At 39.2% G+C, this 23,548-nt stretch overlaps 1 protein-coding gene across 1 annotated transcript; it reads right to left on the minus strand.

Moving 5' to 3' along the window:
• Positions 1-329: 329 nt before the first annotated feature.
• DYNLRB2 (dynein light chain roadblock-type 2) lies at positions 330-9,453 on the minus strand. Its single transcript, XM_081216551.1, has 4 exons — positions 9,333-9,453; positions 7,075-7,150; positions 1,412-1,579; positions 330-576 (listed from the first exon to the last, which is right to left on the minus strand). The coding sequence occupies exons 1-4, from the start codon at positions 9,333-9,335 to the stop codon at positions 533-535; spliced, it is 291 nt and encodes a 96-aa protein (XP_081072677.1). The 5' UTR covers positions 9,336-9,453; the 3' UTR covers positions 330-532.
• Between the last annotated feature and the right edge of the window lie 14,095 nt (positions 9,454-23,548).

Here is a 23,548-nt window from a genome sequence, read left to right on the forward strand (position 1 = left end):
AGACTGGTGTGATGGAAGGACAGGCCTGAGGAGTTTCGCAGGGGGCAGTGCTGACCCAACTGAGAACTGCGCTCTTGACTTCTTACCGCCCTCGTTTAAGCTGGGAAAGCACCTATAGGTCCCTGAGGGCTGGGACGCCCTGCTTCCCTCCTAGCCCCCCTCTGCTCCACTGAAACTCCCTGGCATGTCAGTGAAATGGGCAGAATCACACTTCTATTCTAGTTCTTGGTGGCCAGTACTTCTAGACGAAAAGAACGGTCTCAAGGAAGGCTGTCTTCTCACTAGAATTCTTTGGTTTTGTGTATTGTAAAAAAATGAGGCATACATACCAGAATTTATTTATTATATAGCTAAATCACAAATTTACAATACATTCGAAACGGACTAAATGAGACATGTAGAAGAGTTTAAATGTAAAAATAGAAAGGAATGTCCAAAAGATCATTTAGATTGGATTATAATTTTAGGAATCTTTAAAGAGTGAAGTTGTTTTCAGCCTGGAGTCCCAGGACAGAACGTGGCCATTGCAGGTCTATTCACATGGATTCTGAATGACAATCAGAAGATATTCCTTATCTGTGGAGATATATGGACAAAGTTAATCCACCCTAAAAATTAAATTTAATAAATGAATACTTCAGCTAATCTGCTTTTCTCTTCAACACATCACTTGGACCTTGTGTAGACCAGTGGGCTCCCAGCTTGGCTGCACATCAGAATCACCTGTTGAGCTTTCAGAAAATACCATTGCCTGGGGCCAAGCCCCAGAGGTTCTGTCTTTATTGGTCTGGGGTGGAGTCCCAGGTGTCAGTAATTTTTTTAAAGCTCTCCAAGTGATTCTAATGTGCAGCTTGGGTGAGAACACAGGTGTAGGGAAAGCTTTATTTAGTTTGGGGGTAACTGATTTTACAGTTGTACTACAGCGAAGTTTGTTCTAGACTAGATTTAGGAACATGAGTCCTGTTTTACACTGACATCCACTAAAACTGTGAATGTACCTCCTTCAAAGAAAGAAGTATTTCTGTGGCTGCTGTCTTTTGATAGCCCCAGTGAATGTGCTGTACTCCAGGGAAGGTTTAAGACCCTACAGACCTTTGATCTGCCCTCTACGTTATGCCCTGGACAGGAGACATTTCTCCCACTCTTCAGAAAGTCTGTGTGCTAAGTTCACATAACAGGAAACCTACACCTCCTAAATGTTTTGATTACTAACAACAAAAACAAATGGGCAAAATCCAACGTCTTCACTAATTTCACGGAATTTTCACATTCAAACTTCTTCATTTTGTAATTGAAGAGCAGTATGTGTCCTATTGCATGTTAAAATCCACACTCCCCGTTATTTGAGACAAAGCTTTTATCCAGTAAAGTAGAAAGACGCCTTAAATAATGAAAAGAAATGCCACATTACCTGGAGCTACCATGATTTCATGTTTCTTTGATCTGATCCTAAGAAAAGTTAGGTCATTCTGAGGATCAATGTCACGGACTGTGCTCTTGGCTTTCGCGTTCAGCTGATGAAGGAGACCCGCATATTGAACTGTTGTCGAGTTGTCTAAGGTCGTTCGGATGGGAATGCCTGGTACGAGATTTAATTTGGGGTTAAACATTTTTTGTTTTGATTATAAAAGTAATATGTGCGTCGTAGAAATACTGGAAAATACTGTAATTGTAAAAAGGAAGAAAAAGTGATGGCTCGTATCACTCAAAGGTAACAATTTTATTTCCTTCCAGTCGTTTTGCCATTACGTTGATTTTAAAATTTAGTTGCATCAAACTATAATTACATATTGGACTGTTGCTTTTTTCTTCATTTAAATTATAGTATACAAGCTGTCCTTGTTGACGATGCCATCAACATTATTTTTAACGGCTGTAGACTTTTGTATTTTTTTGGATATATCATAATATAATCAACCCCCTACTGTTGGATTGTTAGGTAGTGTGTTTTTGTTTCTGTAGCTAATGGTGATGAACATTTTTTACGCAAATCTTCTGGAAGTTGTTAATTGATTATTTCAGTACTAAGTTAACATATTACTATTACTATACGATGCATTCCCCTAAGCATCCTGTCTACGGTGAGTCCACTGTGAAATGCTTGGTCTGTGACATGGTGCTAGTTTCTCCCCTGAGGGCAGAAATAGAAAGGGGATATCACTGCACATGCTAGAGGGTATATCAAAAGGGATTTTCAAAATTTCTTTGTAACTTCCTCATACGGTATTTTGCAAACCTTAATTTTTATGCTAGAAAATACAGCAACAAAGACTCTGCAGTTCGGCTGGGCATTCCCTGGTTTGCACTCACTCTTGGTTTAAGCATGATTAAATTTGGCTACTTGTGTGCTCTATTGTTTCATTATATGAGTTTAAAACAGAAGCTATTAATTTAACTGGAAAAATCTAGCCAGACGAATATGCAAGTATAATTCAATTCAGTTCATATCAATCCAGCTCCATTCAGGTCACTCAGCGCTTATTATGGAACAGGTGCTGTGCTAGGTATTTTACATATACTCTGTCTAATCAGAACTGGCCTTCATATTATTTTGAAAACTACCAGATCAACCAGGGAATTCCAGGGATTTGATTTGCAGATGTGCCTTGCGTTTAGGGAGACATATGAAGGTGAATTTGGGATCACTGTCAAGTTCCTCAGGAACCTGAATTAAGGCCAATCAATAAAAAAGGCTGACGTGGCTCTCTTGGGTTTTCCCTCAGAGAATGTAGCTCCAGAAACTGGTAAACAAGATGAGCGCTTCTAACTTGGGACTTTACCTGTTTTTCATGAAACTCTTTGAGAGCCTCAACTCTGACTTTGGAACAGACTAATTTCTTTTTAAGAAAACCATTCTCTCCAGAGTGGGTCTTGCCAAAGAAGGCAATGACAATATTTACAGGAAAACCTATTTAAGTAGGGTTTTACAGAAAACTTGTTAATTTCTGTATTATTGTTTCTTGGCCACTTTTTCTCCAGAAGTCAGTTCTGTCTTTCACAACTGATGAACCATCACAAGGCATGTGTCTTTAACAAGCAGGAAACTGAAGTATAGCAAGCACTCAACCTTTCAAGGGCACTTTTTGACCAAACAGTTTTATTTTGCATCATGAAGACCGACTACCTACAAAGTCTGCATTGCTCAGTGTCAAAAAAGAAATACAACCAGAATAAATTATTTAAACTGTAGATGACAGGATTATGAATCAGATACTCAGGCCTACTTAGTCAGTCTATTCATGATCCAAGTCAATAAATAAAAGGGCTAGCCTTTCTGAATAATAAGTGCACACCGTGGAAACTCTTGGAGTTTTTCATATCCACTGTAGACCCTTGGGAAAAAAATTAATCAACAAATATTTATTGAGTTCTTGCTTGAGACTACGTGAGGTAATTAAAAAATAATTTATTAGGAAGTAATTTTAGCACATGGTATAAAATTCACCCACTTCCCCTTCTGAGAGGTAACCCCTGTTCTCAGTTTCTTGGGTGTCCTTGCAGAGATATTCTAAGTCTATTCCAGTTTGTTTGTGTTTGTATTCTTTAACTGTACCATTTTCTATTCTGTACCTTAACTTTTTTCATTTAATACACTCGGGAAGTTGTTCCATTCAGTCCGCATAAGGCTAGGTCATTCATGTTAATGTCTGTGTAATGTGACTGTTGAATGGATGCTTTGTAATACATGTAACTAATATATCTTCCTGACAGGCATTTGGGCTGTTTCCAATTTTTGACTTTTATAAACAAGGCTACAGAATATGTCTGTGTGCATGCCATTTCACATTTGTATATATGTGTAGGATAAATGCCTAAAATGTAACTTCTAGAACAAAGAGTATATACTCTATCTTCCTGAACTTATGACACTACTTTACAGTATGACTCTTCATGATCCCAGTAAGCTGGTATTCTTCAACTGTACATTTGGTTGATAGATTATATTTCAAAAATAAAAGGAATTGGCTGGATGGCTGATAAAACCTGATGAAACTCAAATGACGGATTGTTAGAAATGTCAAGAATATTTAAAATTAAGAGTCTGCAGAAATCAGGCTTATATACATAAGAATATATGACAGATATGACTATCTGGGAAACAAATATACATGTTCACCAGTATCTAGTTCTGTGATCAGTACTGCAATACTGTAAACAATGAATTATTTTGTAAATGGGAAACCAATGTTAACAAAGAATTTAACAAAAACCTATACTCCTCAGCAGTGGGCTAAATTGATAAGTCCACTTTATTGTCATGAATAAGAAGTCTATGTTTCAATAATAGTGAAACCAAAGGACACTATTTAACATGGCAGAGGATGAGATCTAAATGGATAAACGTGGTAGAAGGCCTACCTAGCCACAATTAAAACCTAAAATTTTTTTTTAATGATTTGCCTAGAATTAGTGGACTAAAACCATTGGTACAGAACAAGAACACATGAACACTAGCTTAGTTAAATATTTTCAGTGTTAAATTTCATGGGACTTCTGAAAGCTGCAAAGCTGCACTGTAATAGATGGCACTTTCATCTAAAATTGAGTAGGCTGTTGAGATGGAGTATTTCATTTCATTCTGGTCACACAACTTATAACCATATGCTGTTAGTAAACATCCTTGTCATATCCTCTGGTTGTTAGTAATCTGACCATAAAAATAAGCCCCTCATTTATATTTTTGGGAAGAAGGTTAATTTGGCTTTCAGAAAAGTGCCCTGAATCCTAACACAACCTTATCCTAGTAGAGGTTAATTAGAAGTTTATGGGTATTAAAACTAGTATTTTGTTGCCTTTGGATGAGAAAAGTGTTAATTGGGAGACCTCAGGAAAATAAAAGTCAGTTTTAATTCTACCACTCAGAGATAGTCACCGTAACATAGCCCTGCCTTTCCTTCCATATTTCAGTGTGTATGTCTGCCTGGCCGTATTTAGGATTAGAAGATGCTGGCTACTGCTTCGTCTCCTGCTTTTTTTCATCTAATATTGTGAGTAGTTTTTCATGACTCTAAATATTCTTCAACATTTTAAATAGAGTAATGGTTCACTGAGTAAATATTATATAATAAATTTTAAAATTTGCCTACTGTTGGGATTTATGTACTTGTCTGTTTATTTACTGCTATTATATATGGTGCCTCCGTAATATCCTTGGCACCTGAATCTTTTCTTCATCACTTCTTAAACAAATTTCTAGGAGTGGAATTACAGATCATAAGGTATGGATATTTTTCAGACATTGGATGCATATTGCCAGGATTATGTACTTTAGACTAAGTCTTCCAAAGTAACACATTAGATACATTGTCCAGGGTGTCACAGGTGAATGCATCTGAACTGGGTTGAATAGTGTCCCCTCCAAAATTCAAGCCCACCCTAAACCTCAGAATGTGACATTATTTGGAAATAGAGTCTTTGAAGATGTAATTAGTTAAAATGAGGTCATACTGGATCAGTGTGGGACCTAATCCAACGACGGGTCCTTATAAGAAGAGAAAACAGAGCACAGAGAGGAGAACGTACACGATGATGGAGGCAGAGACTGGAGTGATGCACCTACAGACCAGTCAACAGCAAGGATCGCTGGAAATCACCAGAAGCTGGGCAGAGGCAAGGAAGGATCCTCCTGTGGAGCCTCTGAAGAGAGCCTGGACCCACTGACACTTTGATTTCAATTTCTAGCCTTCCAGAACTAAAAGAAAAGAAATGTCTAATCTTTTTTAAGCCACTAAGTGTGTGGTGCTTTGTTATGGCAGCCAAAGAAAACAAATAAAGCATCTCTGTGAAGTCACGCAAATAACCCATCTCAGGGGGTATGGCAGAGTTTATGCAAATGCCTGAAACTAAAATCAGTTCAACCAGAACCATGGACTTGGGCTGGACCGCTTCCTGGAAATATGAGGCATAGCTCTTGACTTTCCTGTAGGCTGATGTTAAATCCTCTCCCTCCTGATCACTCAAGCTGGGTGAATTTATTATATTCATTTGACACTGAGTTTATTAAAATTTTATTTTATTATTTTGTAAAACACATCAACTGTTTTATCTGTACAAATAAATTAAAACTTCCCACATTCACAGAACTATTTAATTACAATTCTGTTAAGTGTTAAGTATTGTGCCAGGCACTTGACAATTATTATTTCACTTAATTGTCACAGTCACCAGTAAAGTAGGCTATTTTGCATTTTTAATGATAAGGGATTGAAGTTTAGAGTTTAAACAGACTTTCAGTGGGTAGTTGCTCACTAAATATTTATTGATGGATTTGCTCCAGAATAATGATTAGCTATGAGAGTCTGTTGCCAAGCACTGAGTTGGCAATGTACCAAATCCATGGTTGTACCATGGATTATGTGAAGTAGCTACTCTTATTTCAACTAGTGGTCTGGGGTTGGTGGCACCTCTTGCCCTTGCAAATGCCTGAATCAGCAATGAAGCCAGCAGAAGCCTTTAAGAGGCTGCCACCATAGCTGAGCATGGAACAGTGTGCCAGAGAAAAGGCTTTGGGGATTGTTAATAGGCAAGTCTCTGGTATAAGTCTACAGATTTCATAGGTGGAAACGTATTGGCCCTTCTTAAACTATAACCACAAAGACTATACTATAAATTACATTAAAATTAATTCTCAAAGATTTCATTAACTACGGTAAAGGAACAATTTCTTTTAAAAATGAAGATTGAAACTCTGTATGCTTTAGAATGTTAAAATGAAAGCAAACTGCCAACAATGGTATTCTTTCTATCTTCAATATAATAGTTTTATTGATACTCCTGAAATGTTAGAAGAAAGTTACCAAAGCTTTAAAAATTAGACAATGTGCAGCATTTCTTAGGAATATACAGATGTTTTTAGGCATGTCTTATTAATATTTATCTCCCTACCTCTTAGCAGAGTTCTTGGCATGTAATTAATAGATACTCAACAGATCTATGATGAGTAAATGCTCTAGCTAAAATATACAAGATATACTTTTGATTTAAAATTCTAAGATGTTTGCCTAAGGCTTCACACAACAAACAGGCTCTTGGTCGGCTTCTGCCCCTCAAGAAGGCAGCCTGTGAGGTGTTTACCTTCTGCATTTACAACCATCGTTCCTATAACCCCTTTATGGCTCTGGATCCTCTTGAGGGTTTCCTCCACCTCTGCCTGGAAGAGATCAGGAAGAAAATTAACCAGAGAGTCTCTGTGGTGACCCCAGTCCTAATTAGAGTAATGTTCTGAAAGACCCCTATTCTCCAATCTCCTTAAACTAAGATTTAGAAGCTCAGATTTTTGGAAGAGAGCTTTGAAATTGTCAGGTCCCAGATTTTTGGAAGAGAGCTTTGAAATTGCCAGGTCCCATATGCAAGCCTATGTAAGACCCTCTGTGTACAACCCTGACAAATATCTTGGCTTGAACTCTTACTGAGACAGAAAGCTTCTTGCCTCACAAGAGCTCACTCCATTTTTATCTGTCTCTATTTACTGGAAAAGCATCCTATGTTGTTGAACAGAAATCTGCTCCTGGTCATCCTTCATTCATTGATCCTTCTGTATTCAAGTGAAAAATCCCTTTTCTACATTATAGATTTAAAAAATATTTATAGAGCTATATCACTGCCTCCTTCTGTCTAAAAGCATCACTTAATGAGAAATCATATTCTCAGTCCTAAATGCCACCTAATTGGGATTTCAGATGGTTAAATTCAAAATATTCTGTAAAAACAGTGTATTCCAGGATTCTGAATCACATGCATAGACTATATATATTGTACCAGTTTCTTGCCTTCTACAAATGCTAAAATCAAGAATAATTTTTTCCAGCCTGCATATTTTCCATAACTGAGTAATCACTGGATATTCTGAATTCAAACAGTATTCTGCAGAGTCTCTTGATGAGGATTTATGATATATTTTTCTTTCCAGCATTGTACAGGTGAACGTTATGTTTCTTTAGTCAAAAGACAGTTTTCTTTTGCCCCTAATGTGGGTGGGAGCACTTATTTCCTCTTTCCACCACTATAGCAGGTGTTTTCTAAATTTCAGGCATTCATGTACTAGATTTATAATTTTTGCCATTATGAATACCATCTATATTATTTACCCAGCACATTCTTAAAATTATTTCACTGCTAAAAGCTTAAATAATTGCATTTTAAAAGGAAATTATACATCACTACCACAAATGTAAATCTGGTATCATTTGTCATAGGCAGAAATAACCATAAAAACAAACAAAACAAAGAGAGAACATATTATTAAATTTTACCCCAATGAAAGCTCTGAGCCTGAGGTCTGCCCTTCAGGTGAAAAATCAAAACTACCAAAGGATAGTGGTACTAACGACCTAACAGTGCCAGAAACTCTCTCCTGGATACAGTCTAAAGGCTGAAAAAAAAAAAAAAAAAGAGGAATAACTTTCTCTGATGTGATTCACTCTGTGGTTTTTGGTTTTCTGAGCCATCTTAAAGTAGCAACTAACGTCTGCATCTCACGTTGGGAAACACTTATCTTAAAGCGTAATAGCTGTACAGGGATCAGTGACTTACAGTTTTTTGCCATCTATAAGACAACGTCCACAGGTCCTTACAACCGCTGCCCTCGTTTTATCTTTTTCTGTCTTACTTCTCTCCCAGACGCCTCTCGCTGATCTTCCCGGCCTTTCCCTCTCTTTTCCCAGGTGTTTTCTCCTTTGGTGATTTTTGAGCCCCCCTAATACAGTCTCTTAATTCCCAGCGCCAATTCGCTTTTCATTCCTGTCTTAAAAAGAAACTCTTTGCTTTCACTTTGTTCTTTTTCAAACCTTCCCGTCTCCATTTTCCTTTTCTTCTCCTCCCCCTCCCATTCCTGCTGTCTCTTTATTTTCCTTTCTTCTCTCTCAATAACTCCTTCTCCCCTCTCGCCATTTCCTTGTGCTCCTTGTCCCCTCTTTCTTCCCTCTCAGGGTGATTTTTCTCCTCTCCCTCGCGCCGCTCCCCTTTTCAAACTTGCCTCGCTGTCGAGGAGATTTCTCATTCCCCTCAGGATCTTTCATCCCCTCCGTATCTCTCTTCTCTTTCTCCATATCCTCCCTCCACAAGTATCACCCCTCAGAAGTCACCCCCCCCCCCAGATATCTATGCCCCAAGATAGCTTCCCCTATCTAGACATCTTCCCTCCCTCCACGGTCGCCCTCTGGTCCCTCCAGGGTCTCCGTGTCACTCCTCCAAGAAGTTTCTGGAGCCCCCAGCCTTCGCCCCGGCCCCGGGCCCGGCCGAGCCTGGGTCGGCCCCAGGAGCGGGACAGCGAAGGTCCCCTGCCGGTCGCCGCCCTTGGAGCGGCGGGTCGCGGACAGAGCCCCAAGATTTACCATCGCGCGGGCGGCGAGACTCTGAGCTCAGTACGGTGCCACCGCTGCCCGGGATGTCAGCAACGCTGCGAGCCGTTGCTACGAGACAGGGGAGGAAGTGACCTACCGGAAGCGAGGGTGCCCGCGCCTGCGTGCGCGCGGGTCGGGCCCCTCCGGGCAGGCTCTCCCGCCCCGAACTGGCTTGACGCCTCCCGGCCGCCGTAGGCGGAGGCGGGGGACCGTGGCTCCGAGCGCTCACCTGAGGCGCGCCGGGCGCGCGAGCCGCTGGGCATGAGGAGAGCTGAGGGGCTTAGGCCAGGCTCCGGGTCATTCGTTCGTCCTTTCACTCATTCATTCCTTGAGGTACGCGTTCGTGTAACCGCTACTTCCACGTTCAAGAACGATTTCTTGACCACCTACCACGTCCTGTCCTCTGGGACTGTGGTACATTCTAGCGGGGGAGACAGACGAAATGCGACAAACGAAGCAATACTGTCCAAGTGTGATACGTGCTGTGGAGCAGATAAACCGGGGTGGGTCCGTGTGACTCCGGGGTGATCTTGGGTATAGCCTCAGCGGCCCAGTGACCCTCGGAGTATTTTCTTGGTGCTGCCTTGTGCAGGGGCTTGTTCCCCCCGCCCACCAGGGGCAGTTGTTTTTTTAATTAAAGAAGAACTATATCGCAGTATGGAATAGTGCAATCATATATATATCCATCCGTTTACATGTCCCCACCTCCCAAACCGTAGGTGAAGCGCCATCTTACGTCTTAGGTTCTCATGTGTTGTAGCACCCCCAAGCTGCTCTTCTCTCAGTTGGAGGGTTGCTGCTTCCTAGCGATTGTGTTTAATCCATCAAGAGCTTTATTTATTTTTTTATATAAAGTTATTTGCCCACCCTTCTGAGTTGCTGAAAAATTGCAGGCGGTAGTGCTGGAGGTTCTACAAATCGCCGTAGAAGAGCGGTCCACCGGGCGTTTAAGGAACTGATGGAGGAGACAAGTTAAAGATGAATTAGGGATGGTTAGAAGTCCCTTGATCTGTTGAAGGGCATTGGATATATCTTTGTAGCCTGGGAAGAAGAAACCAACTGCGTGTGAGGGACAGTAGGAGAATTTTGTGGTTGGGGTCGTCCTGAAGTCCTGGGGTTTGAAGAGGGCTTTGATGACTAAGCTCTAAGTACTAAATGCAAGTGGTGAGGGGGGGATGCATCTCCTTAGGGGCGATGCTATAGCGACTGCCTATAATACTGATTCAGTTTGTGCTTCTATTTCCAGTAAGAGCCTCACACCAAACAAGGCATGCTTATTGCTAGGAAGGTCAGCTAGAATATGAATAGGTCCTTGTCAGGGATGCTCTAGAAGAATTTCAAACTTGGTGGTTTGGGACTAGATAGTCCATTTCATCTTGGAGTCTTATCATTTTATGATGTTATGTGCAGAAACACTCTCAGAAGCTCTAGTTCTGCTGCAATTTTTTTTTTTTTTTTTTTTTTTTTGGTGGAGGAGGTGATCCTGGTCACTGTCATTCCCCCCCCCCCCCCCGCTTTTTTCTTTCAGAAACTTATGCTTCTCAAAAAGCCAAGTCACAATATCTAACTCATGCCCGTTGTCACTCAACACTTGGAACTCCAACCGAGATGATTAGGAATAGACAACTAAGATTCTGTGTGTGATCTAGCTCTGCACTGATTGCTTATACCGCTTTTCAGTGATAAAAGTGTAGGCCTTTACAGCAATACTGGCTGAATTGTATAAATACAGATTCTTGGGCTCTCTGGGTGTATCAGATCCAGGAGATTCCTACTTGATTGTGCAGCCATTTGTTTTGCTTCTAAAAATTAGTGGCAGTGCACCGTGTTATCTCTGATGTCAGTCAGCTCTAATGAAGGAACTGACTGCATATGCATGGGGTGTGAATCCCCTCGTTTCTGGAGTCAGGGTGTCAAACTCATTCAATAGCTGACAGCTGTGATTAGAGCAAAGAAAGACTCCAGCGTGAAAGGCACTGACAGGAGTATCCAACTGCAGAAAAAGTAATAAGCACCCAAACTGACTTTCAACCAACAGTCAAGATTGACTCACTGTGCACAGGAAATCAATGAGGAGAATATGAGCCATTTTCTCTTTATCAATTTTCACTTCTAATTATTCCTCGGAGGTAGCTTGGTTTAGCTTTTATACTTTTGGGGGGACTATAATGAATATCCGGAGCTGTGCTGTATAAAGTATCTTGGCAGCAGCGTCTGTCCTATTCCCTACCCCATCCTCGGTACATAGGAACCCCTCTTTCCCTTTTCTCTTCTCCCATCCATCCCCTCACCACTTCCTTTGACCCACAGTAAGCGCTAAGTAACTTTGAACTAAAGAGAAAGAATTAATGAATAATACTTTTTGCAAGTACTCTGAAGTGACCCCCAAACTTGTGGTACATGTGAAGATAAAGTCTACTATTCTTCACATATAAGTTCATCAAAGTGAGATGATTTTCTTCTGGGGTCCATCTCTTTGATAATTTGTTTCTGTTCTCTGCTTAATCTGAAGAAATCCAGGTAACTTCATGTGCTAGAGTTTTCTCTTGGGGTTTTCTGTACCACTCCATATAGAAACTGGCATTCCTGCTAGTTGGCAAATACTAATACTGAGCCATGGAATATATTTTGTGCCCATTTTCTCATAAGATAAGGCATCATTTGTCAACTTAAACAGAACTTCTGGTGTTCTACTGGTTTTGCTTTAAAAAGTGTACACTAGATTCTTTGAAAATGTCTCTTAATACTGAGGCAGGATCAGAACATGTCAGTGATGTCAGTCTTACTCACAACTGACCCAGTACCATAGAGTTACAGAACTGCAGATTTAGGGTTTCAGAAGATCAACCATTTTCTACTTCTTATTAGGACAAAGGCATCCTCTAGGGTAATGTTTCCAGGACTGAAGTGTAACGTAAGCATTTACTTCCCATAAGGGAATCATTGTTGGAATTAAATGGTTTCCTAGGGCACAGAATTTGGATTTACATGCAGGTAGGGTTGATGTTTCTAGGTGTGTCTGTGTGAGTAAAATAAGTTCTCAGGGCTTCTCTTTCCTCGTTTATAAAATAGGAAAGACAGTATCTACCTTACAGAGTTGATGTGAGGTGTGAAAACGCTTGGTTTGTGTCAGGTGCCCAATATGGATCATTTAACCACATTTCTTTCTGGTGTCATTTCTTTCTATTGTAGGTCCTTCCTTATTCTCTCTGTTCGTTTTCTCCCTTCTCTCCCTCCTTCTCATCTTTCTCTTTTTCTAGTCTTTTCCTCCTTCCTTCCTTCCCATTTCTTTCCTCTCTTCTTTCTTGACTACCTTCTCTTCAACCTCCTTTTCCTTCATGCACTCCCTATGAAAAAATCCTGAATTTGTATTATTGACTTTCCCCCTGAAGAACATCTTTCCCTTTGTTTTCTTATTCCCCTTCTCCAGTTCTTCAATTGGAATATTCGTCTAATGTAATCCATCTACCTCTCATCTCATTCTTTCACAATTCCCATTTTTAAACTTCTAGCTCCAGCAAGCAGTTCCCATCTCTCTGCATTGCACCCAGTAGATATTCACAGTGTCCTGGGGTTGAGGGAGCACTGTTTTATTTCCTGGTCTATTAATTTTGTTCAAAGAAGAAAGGACTGAAGGGAGCAATAAGGAAGCCATGCTCTTTATTCCTGATAATTCAGTCCTTCTTTTTCCTGATAATTCAGTCCCAAGATCTCTGATATATTCACGTATATATTTTTCAAGCTCTCTGATCTACTTAGTTTCAGAATTACTTTCATTGGTGAGTATAACACACAAAACAGTTAGGTGCACAAAACAAAAGTTAGTTGGTGAGTTGCTAACAAAGGCCAGATGCATAAAAGAAAACATACAGTCAGTGAGTTACCACAAAGTGAACTCCCGTGTAACCCCCAACCAGGCCAGTAAATAGGACACTTCCAGAAGCTTCCACATGGCCATTCCCAATCATTACCCCCACGTTGTATGGCCTGAAAAGCCTAAAATATTTACTATGTGGACCTTTACTGAAAAAACTTTCTGACCTCTGTAATAGACTGTTTTTCCTCTCTTGAGTCTTCACAATATGTTTAATGGTTGAAAACAAAACATTGTTCAAAGTACGTAAATGTAATGTGTACAATAACCACAACATAAAGTGGGGAGGCTAAAGGGATGTATTCTTACATTCTACTTGAAGTGTTCAAGTATTGATTCTAAGTAGACTCTGAAGTGAGGTGTATAATCCCTAGAGCAACCAATAAAAAAGTATACAAACAGATATAGTAAAATAGCATAATAGATGAATTACTAAAAATTGTTCAAATAATCTAAAAGAGAAAAAAGGGCAAACAGTGGAATGGAAAACAAATGGAACAACCAGAAAACAAATGATATCATTGTAGAATTAAATTCTGATATATCAATGATTACATACCAGTTAATGGAGAGATTGTCAGAATTCTTCAAAAAATGACCAGTGATTTCTACTTTTGGAAAGATGGAATAGGTGTATGTTTCCCTTTTCTTCCCATGGAATATAACTGAAAATCCTGGAAATTATATGTACAAACACAAGAAGACTTTGACAGATGGAGTAAATCAGTTAGATTGCCTAGGGACCTTGTGACCCAAGGAATGACATAATTGTAAGTTACCTGGGTTTCTTTTTTGTCTCATCTGTTCTAGACTAGAAACTGAAGAAGCCGGTCACCCAGAAATGCCAATAGGCACAGAAATTTTAAAAAGCACCAAGACAAGCCTACTCTGAAGCCAAAGGACCAGGAAAGGGCCAGCCAACAAGATAGAAACACTTAGAAAATAACCACTCTATTCCAGCCAAACACTAGTAAAGGCCAAGTGGAGAGTATAGACTTCCACTCTCACCTTGCTGTAGTCCCCCCAGTCACCACTAGGGTATTGTCAGAGAAGGCTGAGTAGGTAGTTGGTACTTTTCATCCGTCTGGATAACTGCCCCCTGCAGTTTCAGTGAAGTTCATGTGGAGACCCTGGACTGCCACCCCATGATAGCATATGAATAATTCCATTAAATATAAACAGTTAAAAGAAACCAGTAAAAGGCAGAGATGATGAGAGTGGATTAAAATCATGACCTAACTATATGCTATGTGTAACTGACTTCAAGTATAACATAGGTATGTAGGAAATAAAAGGATGGAAAAAGATATATCATGTAAACATTAATTCAAATAAAGCAAGAGTGGTTATATTAATCTCAGATTAAGTAGACTTCACAGCAAAGAAAATTACCAGATATAGAAAGGAAAATTATATAATGATAAAATGGTCAATCCACAAAGAAGTTATAGCAAATCTAAAAAGGTATGCATCAAACAACAGACCTGCAAACTATGTAAAGCAGAAAGTGGCAGAATTAAAAGGATAAGTAGACATATCTTCAATGATAGTTGAAGACTTCAACACCCCTTTCTCAACAATTGATAGAAGAATCACAGAAAGCTCACCAGGGATAAAGAACTTGACATCACCAACCAACAGAATCTAGTTGACGTTTATAGAACACTCTAACCAACATCAGCAGAATATGTATTCCTTTCATGTGCCCATAGAGCATATACCAACATAGAGCACATCCTGGGCCATAAGACAAACCTCAACAAATTTAAAAGAACTAAAATCAAGCAGAGTATGTTCTCCAATGGCAGTGGAGTCAGTCTAGAAATCAGTAACAGAAAGATAATAGTAAAATCTCCAAACACTTGGAAAATAAACAACACTTTTCTAAATAATGCACGAGTCACGGAGGGGATCTTAAGATAAGTAAATAAATACAGTGAACTGAACGAAAATGAAAATACAACATATCAAAACTGTGGGACACAACTGAAGCAGTGATGAGAGGGAAATTTATAGCACTAAATTATTACATTAGAAAAGACAAAGCATCTTAAATTAATAATGTGAGCTCTCATATCAAGAACCTAGAAAAAGAAGAACAAAATAAACCCAAAGGAGGCAGAAGAGTTGTAAATCATAAAAATAAGAACAGAAAAAAAAATTTTTGGACAACAATAGAGAAAACAATAGAGAAAAATCAGAGTTGGTTCTTTGAAAAGATGAATAAAATTGACAAACATCTAGCAAGATGGACAAAGATAAAAATGGGAGAAAACACAAATTAGCAGTATCAAGAATGAAGCTACATACTTTGCAGAGATAAAAAAGTTAGGGAACAGTATTAACAACTTTGCATACATACAGTTGACAACTTAGATGAAATGGACCACTTCCTTAAAATCACCCACCAAAAAATCTCACCCAGTTTGAAATAGATAATTTGAATACCCCTGTACCTATTTAAGACATTGAAGTTATAATTTGAAAATTCCCAAAAAGAAATCTCCACTGGAGATTCACCAAATAAATCTGCCAAATGTTTGAAGACTAATTAATATGGTTTATACACAGTCTCTTTCAGGAAATAGAAGGGGGAAATCTTCCCAATTCATTTTATGAAGTTAGCATTACCCTGATACCAAAGCCAAATAAAGGCAGTACAAAAAAAAAGGAAGGAAAGAAAACTATGGACCAATATCTTTCATGAATTTATATGCAAAACCCTTAACAAGATATTAGCTAATAGAATTAGCAATTAAAAAGAATTATATACCATTACCAACTGGAGTTTATTCCAGGGATGCAAAGTTGGTTCAAAAATCCGTCAATGTAATCCACTGTATTAACAGGCTAAAGAAGAAAAAAATAATCACATGATTAATCAGTTGATGCAAAAAAAGAATTTGACAGAATTCAGTACCCATTCATGATTTTTAGAAAAACCACTCAGCAAACTAGGAATAAAGGGGAACTTCTATAACGTTATAAAGATCATCTACAAAAAAGCTACAGATAATGTTCTTAATGTTGAAAGACGAATGCTTTTCTCCTAAAATTGGGTGTAAGGAAAGGATGTCCTCTCTCACTACTCTTCTTTAACACAGTGCTGGGCCTGTTAGCCAGGCAATAAAGCAAGAAAAGGAAATAAAAGGCAAACAGATAGGAAATGAAGAAATAAAACTGTCCCTATTTGGAGATAACATGATTGAATGTATAGAAAATGCCAAGGAATCTATGAAAACAACTTCTAGAAATGAAATTTTTAGGTGTAAATCTAGCAAAACTTGCATAGGACCTGTATGCTGAAAACCATAAACTGCCAATTGAAGAAAATGAATATCAAAATAAATGGGGAGATGTCAGTTCTCTCCAAATTGATGTATAGGATTAACACAATTCCTGCCAAAATGCCAGCAAGATTTTTTTGTAGATATACAGAAGATTATTCTAATATTTGTATTGAAAAGCAAATAAAATATAATAGCTAAAGCAATTTTGAAAAAGAATAAAGTTGGAGGAATCACTGTACTCAATTTCAAATACATTAGGTAGCTACAGTAATCAAGATTGTGTGGTGTTGGTGGAGGGATAAACACAGATCAATGCAACAGAATAGAGAACCTTGAAATAATCCCACACAAATACCTCCAACTGATTTTTGACAAAGGTGCAGAAGCAGTCAGTGGAGGAAGGATAGATTTTTTAATAAACTGTGCTGGAGAAATTGAACATCTATAAACAAAGGAAACAAACCAAACCAAACCAAACCAAAAAAGTCCTTGACTTAAGTCTCACACTTTATATACAGATGCACTCAAAATGGATCACAGACTTTAATGTAAAACTAACAAACTTTAAGAAAAAAACAGAATATCTTTATACTCTAGGGAGAGACAAAGAATCCATAAAAGGAAAAATTGATACATTAGATTTCATCCAAGTGAAAAACTTGGCTCTTTGAAGACACTGTTAAGAGAATGAAAGACAAGCTACAGACTGGGAGCAAATATTTGCCCAGCATGTATCTGATGAAGGACTAATATCTAAAATAATTAAACAACTCTCAAAACTGAGCAGTAAAAATCCCCAAATGATCCAGTGGGAAAAAGGGCAAAAGACATTCCACTAAAAAGGATATACAGATAGCAACTACACACATAAAAAGATATTCAACATCATCAGCCATTAGGGAAGTGCAAATTAAAGCCACAATGAGATAGCATTACACACCTATTGGAAAGACTGAAATAAAAAATAGTGACAACACCAAATGTTGGTGAGGATGTGGAGAAACTGGATCTCACTCATCCATTGTGGTTTGATTTTGTGTGGTTTTCCTTGTATTTATCCATATCTTTTGTCCATTTTGGGAAATTCTTATCCTGTGTTTTAACAGTTTCCAGTAATTAAAAAACGTTTTTTTTAATGAATGAATAAAGACTATGAGCTTTGTCTAAGGTAATTGACTGAAAAATGTTTCCTCATCGTGCTCGGCATGTATATTTCCATCTAGACAATTATAAATATGGAAACAAAACAGCACAACTGTATATGGTGTTTCCCCATTGTTGCACCCTAAATGATATCTACCTTGTTCTTACTCTCAGAATCGACTGATTGTCATATGGGATATGTTAGGCTAATTTTGCTGTAAGTTTTATTTTTTAATTAAACCTGTGCGAGGATGTAAGCAGTGAAATATTCTCTCCAGACCTTTAAAAACTAAGGATAATGGGTATTGGGTGATGGAGAAGTCTGTGGCCCTTCTATTAACACTTAATAATTTCTCACCTCTCATTTTTCATTAGCTGGGCATAGTTTTCCAAGCACTTTGATATTCCTTTTCTCAGTTGCCCTCACAATGACTCCTTGAGCTTGGCAAGCTTGCAGAGATAGTCTCTGAGGCAAAGAAGCCTATTGACAGATAAGGGTCCAGAGTGGTAAATCTCATTTCATAGCGGTCTGGAACTTCCCAGGATGGCTCTGAGTCTGTATTTGAGTGCCTGATGTATACTCATCAGGTTACCTAGTTCCAAAATATCATAGTCCTTCCATGGACACAATAAGGGGTCCAGCCAGAAACAAAGTTGTCTTCCTTGTCTTCCTTTTATGCTGTTATGCCAACTGCATACAAGAGAGAAGACTTTGTTATCTGCTTGGAAAGAGGGAGGGTTCTCATCTCCCTCCCCGTTGACTGATGCTTCCTAACAGCCCACCAGACATCTCAGAAAGAGCCCTCCTGTAAATATTTTGGTCGACCACTTCTCTTGCAGCTGACTCAGGAATTGAGATGGGTAGTCTGCAGATCCTAGAATCAGTCTGGAGATGGTGATGGGATTGCCAAGTGGAATTGCCGTAAGCCTTGACTAGCAAGAAGCAGCTTACCTTGTGGAATCTCGGGCCTTTCTTCTGACCACTGTAGGGATTGAGAGGACAAGGTAAGCGAGGAAGCACAATGGTGGGGACTGAGGCACATGTTTGGAGGGCAAAACGTTGGAGACAATGTGTGAAGCTTCAGGGTCCTTCTTGAGATAAATCATACTTATGTGGAGCAATTGTTCTTTCAAAAATATCGCTGGAGTAGTTGAACCAGAACCATGGGAATTGCAGGGAATGCAGTAAATAAAATAGGAATATCTGCTGCTTTCATAGCACCTACTGCCTAGCGGGGATGTACTTCATAACAAGTACTTACACAGCTGTACATCAGGGTTCTTTGTGGGAGAAGAACAGGTTGCAATTGGGGCACATAAGAGGTCATCTTGACCTGGTGTCAGGGCGTCCTGGAAGGGTTCCTGGAATTAGGGGTATCTAAGCCGAGTCATAAAGGAAGATCAGACACTTGTTAGGTGAACAGATGTGGAGGTAGAGTAGAGGGAAAAGAGTGGGCAAGGAAACGAATATGTTTCAAAAGACTAAGATTATTGCAGTTTGGTATGACTTTAGCTGTGGCTTTAGCATACAGAATGGGGAAAAGAGGTCTCTAGGCAAAACCTAGTATGACTTTGAAAAACTGGGTCGAAGTGCTTAACTTGACATTTAGAGAATCGCCATGAATGAGCCACTGGCTTCCCCACTGTCTACTAGTGTGTTTATGTAGGAACACTGACTTCATATATGCAGGCAAAATGGTGCAGGTTAACTCAGATTTCTATGAGTACGTTTTGCCTTGCCTGGCAAGTTGTGAATCTGTCCCCTCACTGAGGCAGACAGCGCCCTCCAGTGGCAGTGAAGGTGAGAGCTCCACCTGCTATAAGGACGGTGCATTTTTGCCATTCCCCTCTGAGGTCACAGTCAGAAGAGTCTGCTGAAATTCTGAAACCAAATAACACGAAGAGAGTGCTAGTTCTTATGGAGAGTTGACTTATTATCTAAATGTTAATCCTTTTAATATACCTCCAAAGCAGTCTCCTGGTTGAGAAAAATTACCAAAAAATAACGGGGGAGAGAATGAGGACTATAAAAAAAGGGAAATGTTCTGTCATTTCCCTTCCAACCCCACCCCAGAACACTGATTTAGCTTTGGATGGTGGGAGGGAATTAGTAAGTGGATCTACTGGTGTAAACAATTTTAACAATAGAAAGTTAATTTCTTCTCAACTCTTCTAAACGTTGGAATAAGACTTTGACGTGTTACCAAATAGCCAGTCTGCTTAGGTGCTTACCTGTCTGGGATCAAGACAGAATAAAAAGGGGTGTGTGTCTGGGGGAGGGGACAGCTGTGGCTCATGTCATAACGTCCCAGGACACACCCAATTCCCCTTCCCCCTACAGGGGGAAAATTGGGATCCCACTCTGCCCAAACGTGTTGTGATTTTGAGCATATTAAATTTTATTAGTTGTTCTACAGAAACCTCAAGATTTAAGAAGGTGCCCAATGGTGTGGATAGAATTGCTTTAAATAACATAAGAGCTGGACTGCAGTAGTTACTTTTCTTTCTGCCTAAATAGGCAGAACGGCTGAGTCGGGGGAAGTGACCCTGTGGTGCTTTTTAGAATCCTCTAGGTGGCGCTGCTGCAATAGCTATTGGCCAGAAAATTTTTAAGCACTTAAGTAGCAAACCAAAACTTAACTTATTGAATGTCTTATATTCATGGTTAATTGCTAATATGATCCTGCTGATAATTTATACCATCACATTTACATCATAGTCTCCTAAGAGTGAGCCTATACACATAAATTCCACAACCGAGTAAATTCAAGGGTTGGAATACATGTACTTCTCTGGTTATTATTTCATAAAATTACAGACTTTTGCGTGTGGCTGAATTCTTCCACACATGTTGAAACTGGCTGCAGGATTAGCTCTTCTGACCTCTACTTGGGTTGGACAGTGTAGGACAGTGCCTTGTACACAGTAGGTGCTAAATTAACATTTATCAGAGGAATTGATTCTATTTTGTTTTTCCCCTTTTGCTACAAATTGGGGATGAGATGACTAACTGGATTAAGTTTTTTACAGCCCTGGTCAGGCATTGCTGCTTATCTTTGCTAATAAACAGACTGGGAAGCCATTTTTCCTTTATTTCTGAAAATGGCCTGAGGTGGATATATATATATATATATATATATATATATATATATATATATATATATATATATATATAAAAGAAATCACTTCTTCATTTTAAAAGTAAATTAGTTTTCAGGTTGGTTCCATTGAAATGCAGGAATGGTATGAAAAATTGTGTTTGATAATCACTCGAATCTTAATCAAGATTTTATTAAAATCAATATTTGATACGCTGCTCAATTTAATTAAACTAAACCATAGAGAAATGAGTAATAAATGAGCTTGAAAATCAATCACGGGATAAGGTATGTTTCTTTTACTTAGTTTAATCTGTGAAATGTTGAGTTATGCAATCGCTGTGACGACAAAAGGAGCAACAACAAAAATCACTGCTTTTATTTATACAATGTGGACAACTAGTATGAACGAGCAGGTACTCTGTGCCAGGCACTGTGCTAAACTTTGTGTATTAAGTTTCTTAATTTATTTTGGAACAAAATCCTACGAGGTCTGTCTCCTCAGTTGAGCCAGTGTGCGTGTCCCATGTCATTCAGCCAGTAAAATGGCAGAGGTGGATTTTAACACAGTGATCCAGCTTTTCCCACTCCCTTAAATTGCTCACAAGGAGGAAGAAAAAATATAATTTGACTGTGGTTAATTTTAGAGAAGGTCAGTGGTGGTCATTTTCTTCCTAGAAGAAGTGTTGTTTTTAAGGCTAGTGATAGAAGAGAAGTGGGGGGCAAAAAGCCGAATCAGAAGGTCTCAGCGTTGCCTTAGCAGCTCTGAGTCCCGTGGACTGGAGGAAAGACAAAAGGTTTTTATTTTTCTGGACAGACACAGAATATGGTTATTTACTATATAATGTATGCCTATTGAGAGTGGCAGAGATTTACGGCTTTAGTAAAAATGTGTTGTAATTGGGATTAGCTGATGAAAAAGTGGTGGCACTGCAGAGGGAAAGTTGGAAAATGTGATTTCAGTGGAGGTGCTTCTTCTCTCATGGGAGGCCAACAAAAGGGCTAGTGTCACACACTGGGGCGAGAATCATACTTTTAATTAGGCCTTCAGAGTTTGTGCCTGTACTCTTGGCTCTAAGTGTCCTTAGTCATCCAAAGAATTGGCTCGAGGAAACTAAAGATAGTCTTGTTAAATACCATCGGCAAAGAGAATGAAACTGCAGCTTCCTGAAAAACCTCTCTCATTTTTATTCAGTGCTTGTTCGATGGGATGGAAATTAAAAATCAACAATAGTCACAACCACACAACTGTTATGACTTCCCTGCTCTAGGCTGAGGATAATTTTTCTTTCAAGTCACGCTTCCCAAACGACAGTCGTTCATGTATCACATGCACAGCTTTTGACATCTCCATGTACCTCTCGTGTTACTTAATATTTTCACTGAAAATGGTTTGTTTTTAAAAACTGAAATCAAATACACTTATTTTAGAAGGAAGCTTTGTGTCACGACCAAGGGTGGGAAAACAGTGTTATGTTTTCTAAGAAGGATAAGAGTGAAAAGAAATACAGTTAAGTCAAAACACTGTTATCAAATTTTAACTCCCGGGGAGTATCCAGAGGTCATAAAGACATACGTGTACCAAACCGAGACTTCCTCTTTTATTATATCTGAGGAATAAGGAAAGATTTGAAAAGGGAATGATTTTTTCATTATGTGAATCCATTTTAAACAACAAAGTGTCTATGTAACACCTAAAATCAAGTTTCCCACCAGAGATGCATCCTCCAACCTTTGTGATCAACAGCCCATGAAGCTTTGTCTGCTGCTCACGTGAGCCTTTGCCCCCTTTTCTTTACTTTCCATTTTCCTCCCAGTAGTATTTTTTTTTTTTTTTTTTTTTTTTTTTTTTTTTTTTTTTGCTGTACGCGGGCCTCTCACTGCTGTGGCCTCTCCCGTTGCGGAGCACAGGCTCCGGACACACAGGCTCCGCGGCCATGGCTCGCGGGCCCAGCCGCTGCGCGGCATGTGGGATCTTCCCGGACCGGGGCACGAACCCGTGTCCCCTGCATCGGCAGGCGGACTCTCAACCACTGCGCCACCAGGGAAGCCCCTCCCAGTAGTATTTGAACCTTGCTCCCCAGCCATCTAATTCCACTTAACTTATTTCTAAACATTTAGAGAATCCTGTCAAGTGAACAGACTTGGGATGGGAGGCAGGTTACAAGATGAGTGGTTCCCATTGTTGGTTAACACTTCTTTTCTCCATATATGATGTTTGAGATAATTTTTCTCTAACCAGATGTGGCAAGTTTCCAATAATAGTAAAGTAAACGTAATGAAAAATATGTCTCGTTACCACTCCTGACTTCATATACCCACTTCCCTCTTCCACTGATGACAGAGGCAACCACTGTCATCATGTTTTCTGTGTTCTTCCAGAGGTATCCTGCATCCATGCAAGTTTACTTGAACCTGTATTCCTCTCCTTAAATGTCACACAAATGGAAGCACACTCTACATGTAAATGTAGAATGCTATATTTTATTTATAAACCCAACAGTGTGTTTTGGATGTAGTTTCATATTAGTATGTACAGCCCTAGCGCAGTCTTTTGAAGGACTCTATGCACGTAACTAATCCCCTTTCTATGGGCACTTGGATCATTACTTTTTCTTCTGCAAACAATGCTGTAATATCCTTGCATAATTCTTTTTGGGCCCATGATGACCATTAAGAAATAAATCTAATGCTGGACAGTATTCATTCCAATGGATGGAGTTCTAATTATAATAATTAGAGAGGGCAAACATAGTCATATTTCTTTTATGAGGATTGGCTTTCTCTTCTCTTTCCTTACCC

Source organism: Mesoplodon bidens (genome assembly GCF_964165515.1).
Source record: "Mesoplodon bidens genome assembly, chromosome: 18".
In the NCBI taxonomy this organism is placed as follows: domain Eukaryota; kingdom Metazoa; phylum Chordata; class Mammalia; order Artiodactyla; family Ziphiidae; genus Mesoplodon; species Mesoplodon bidens.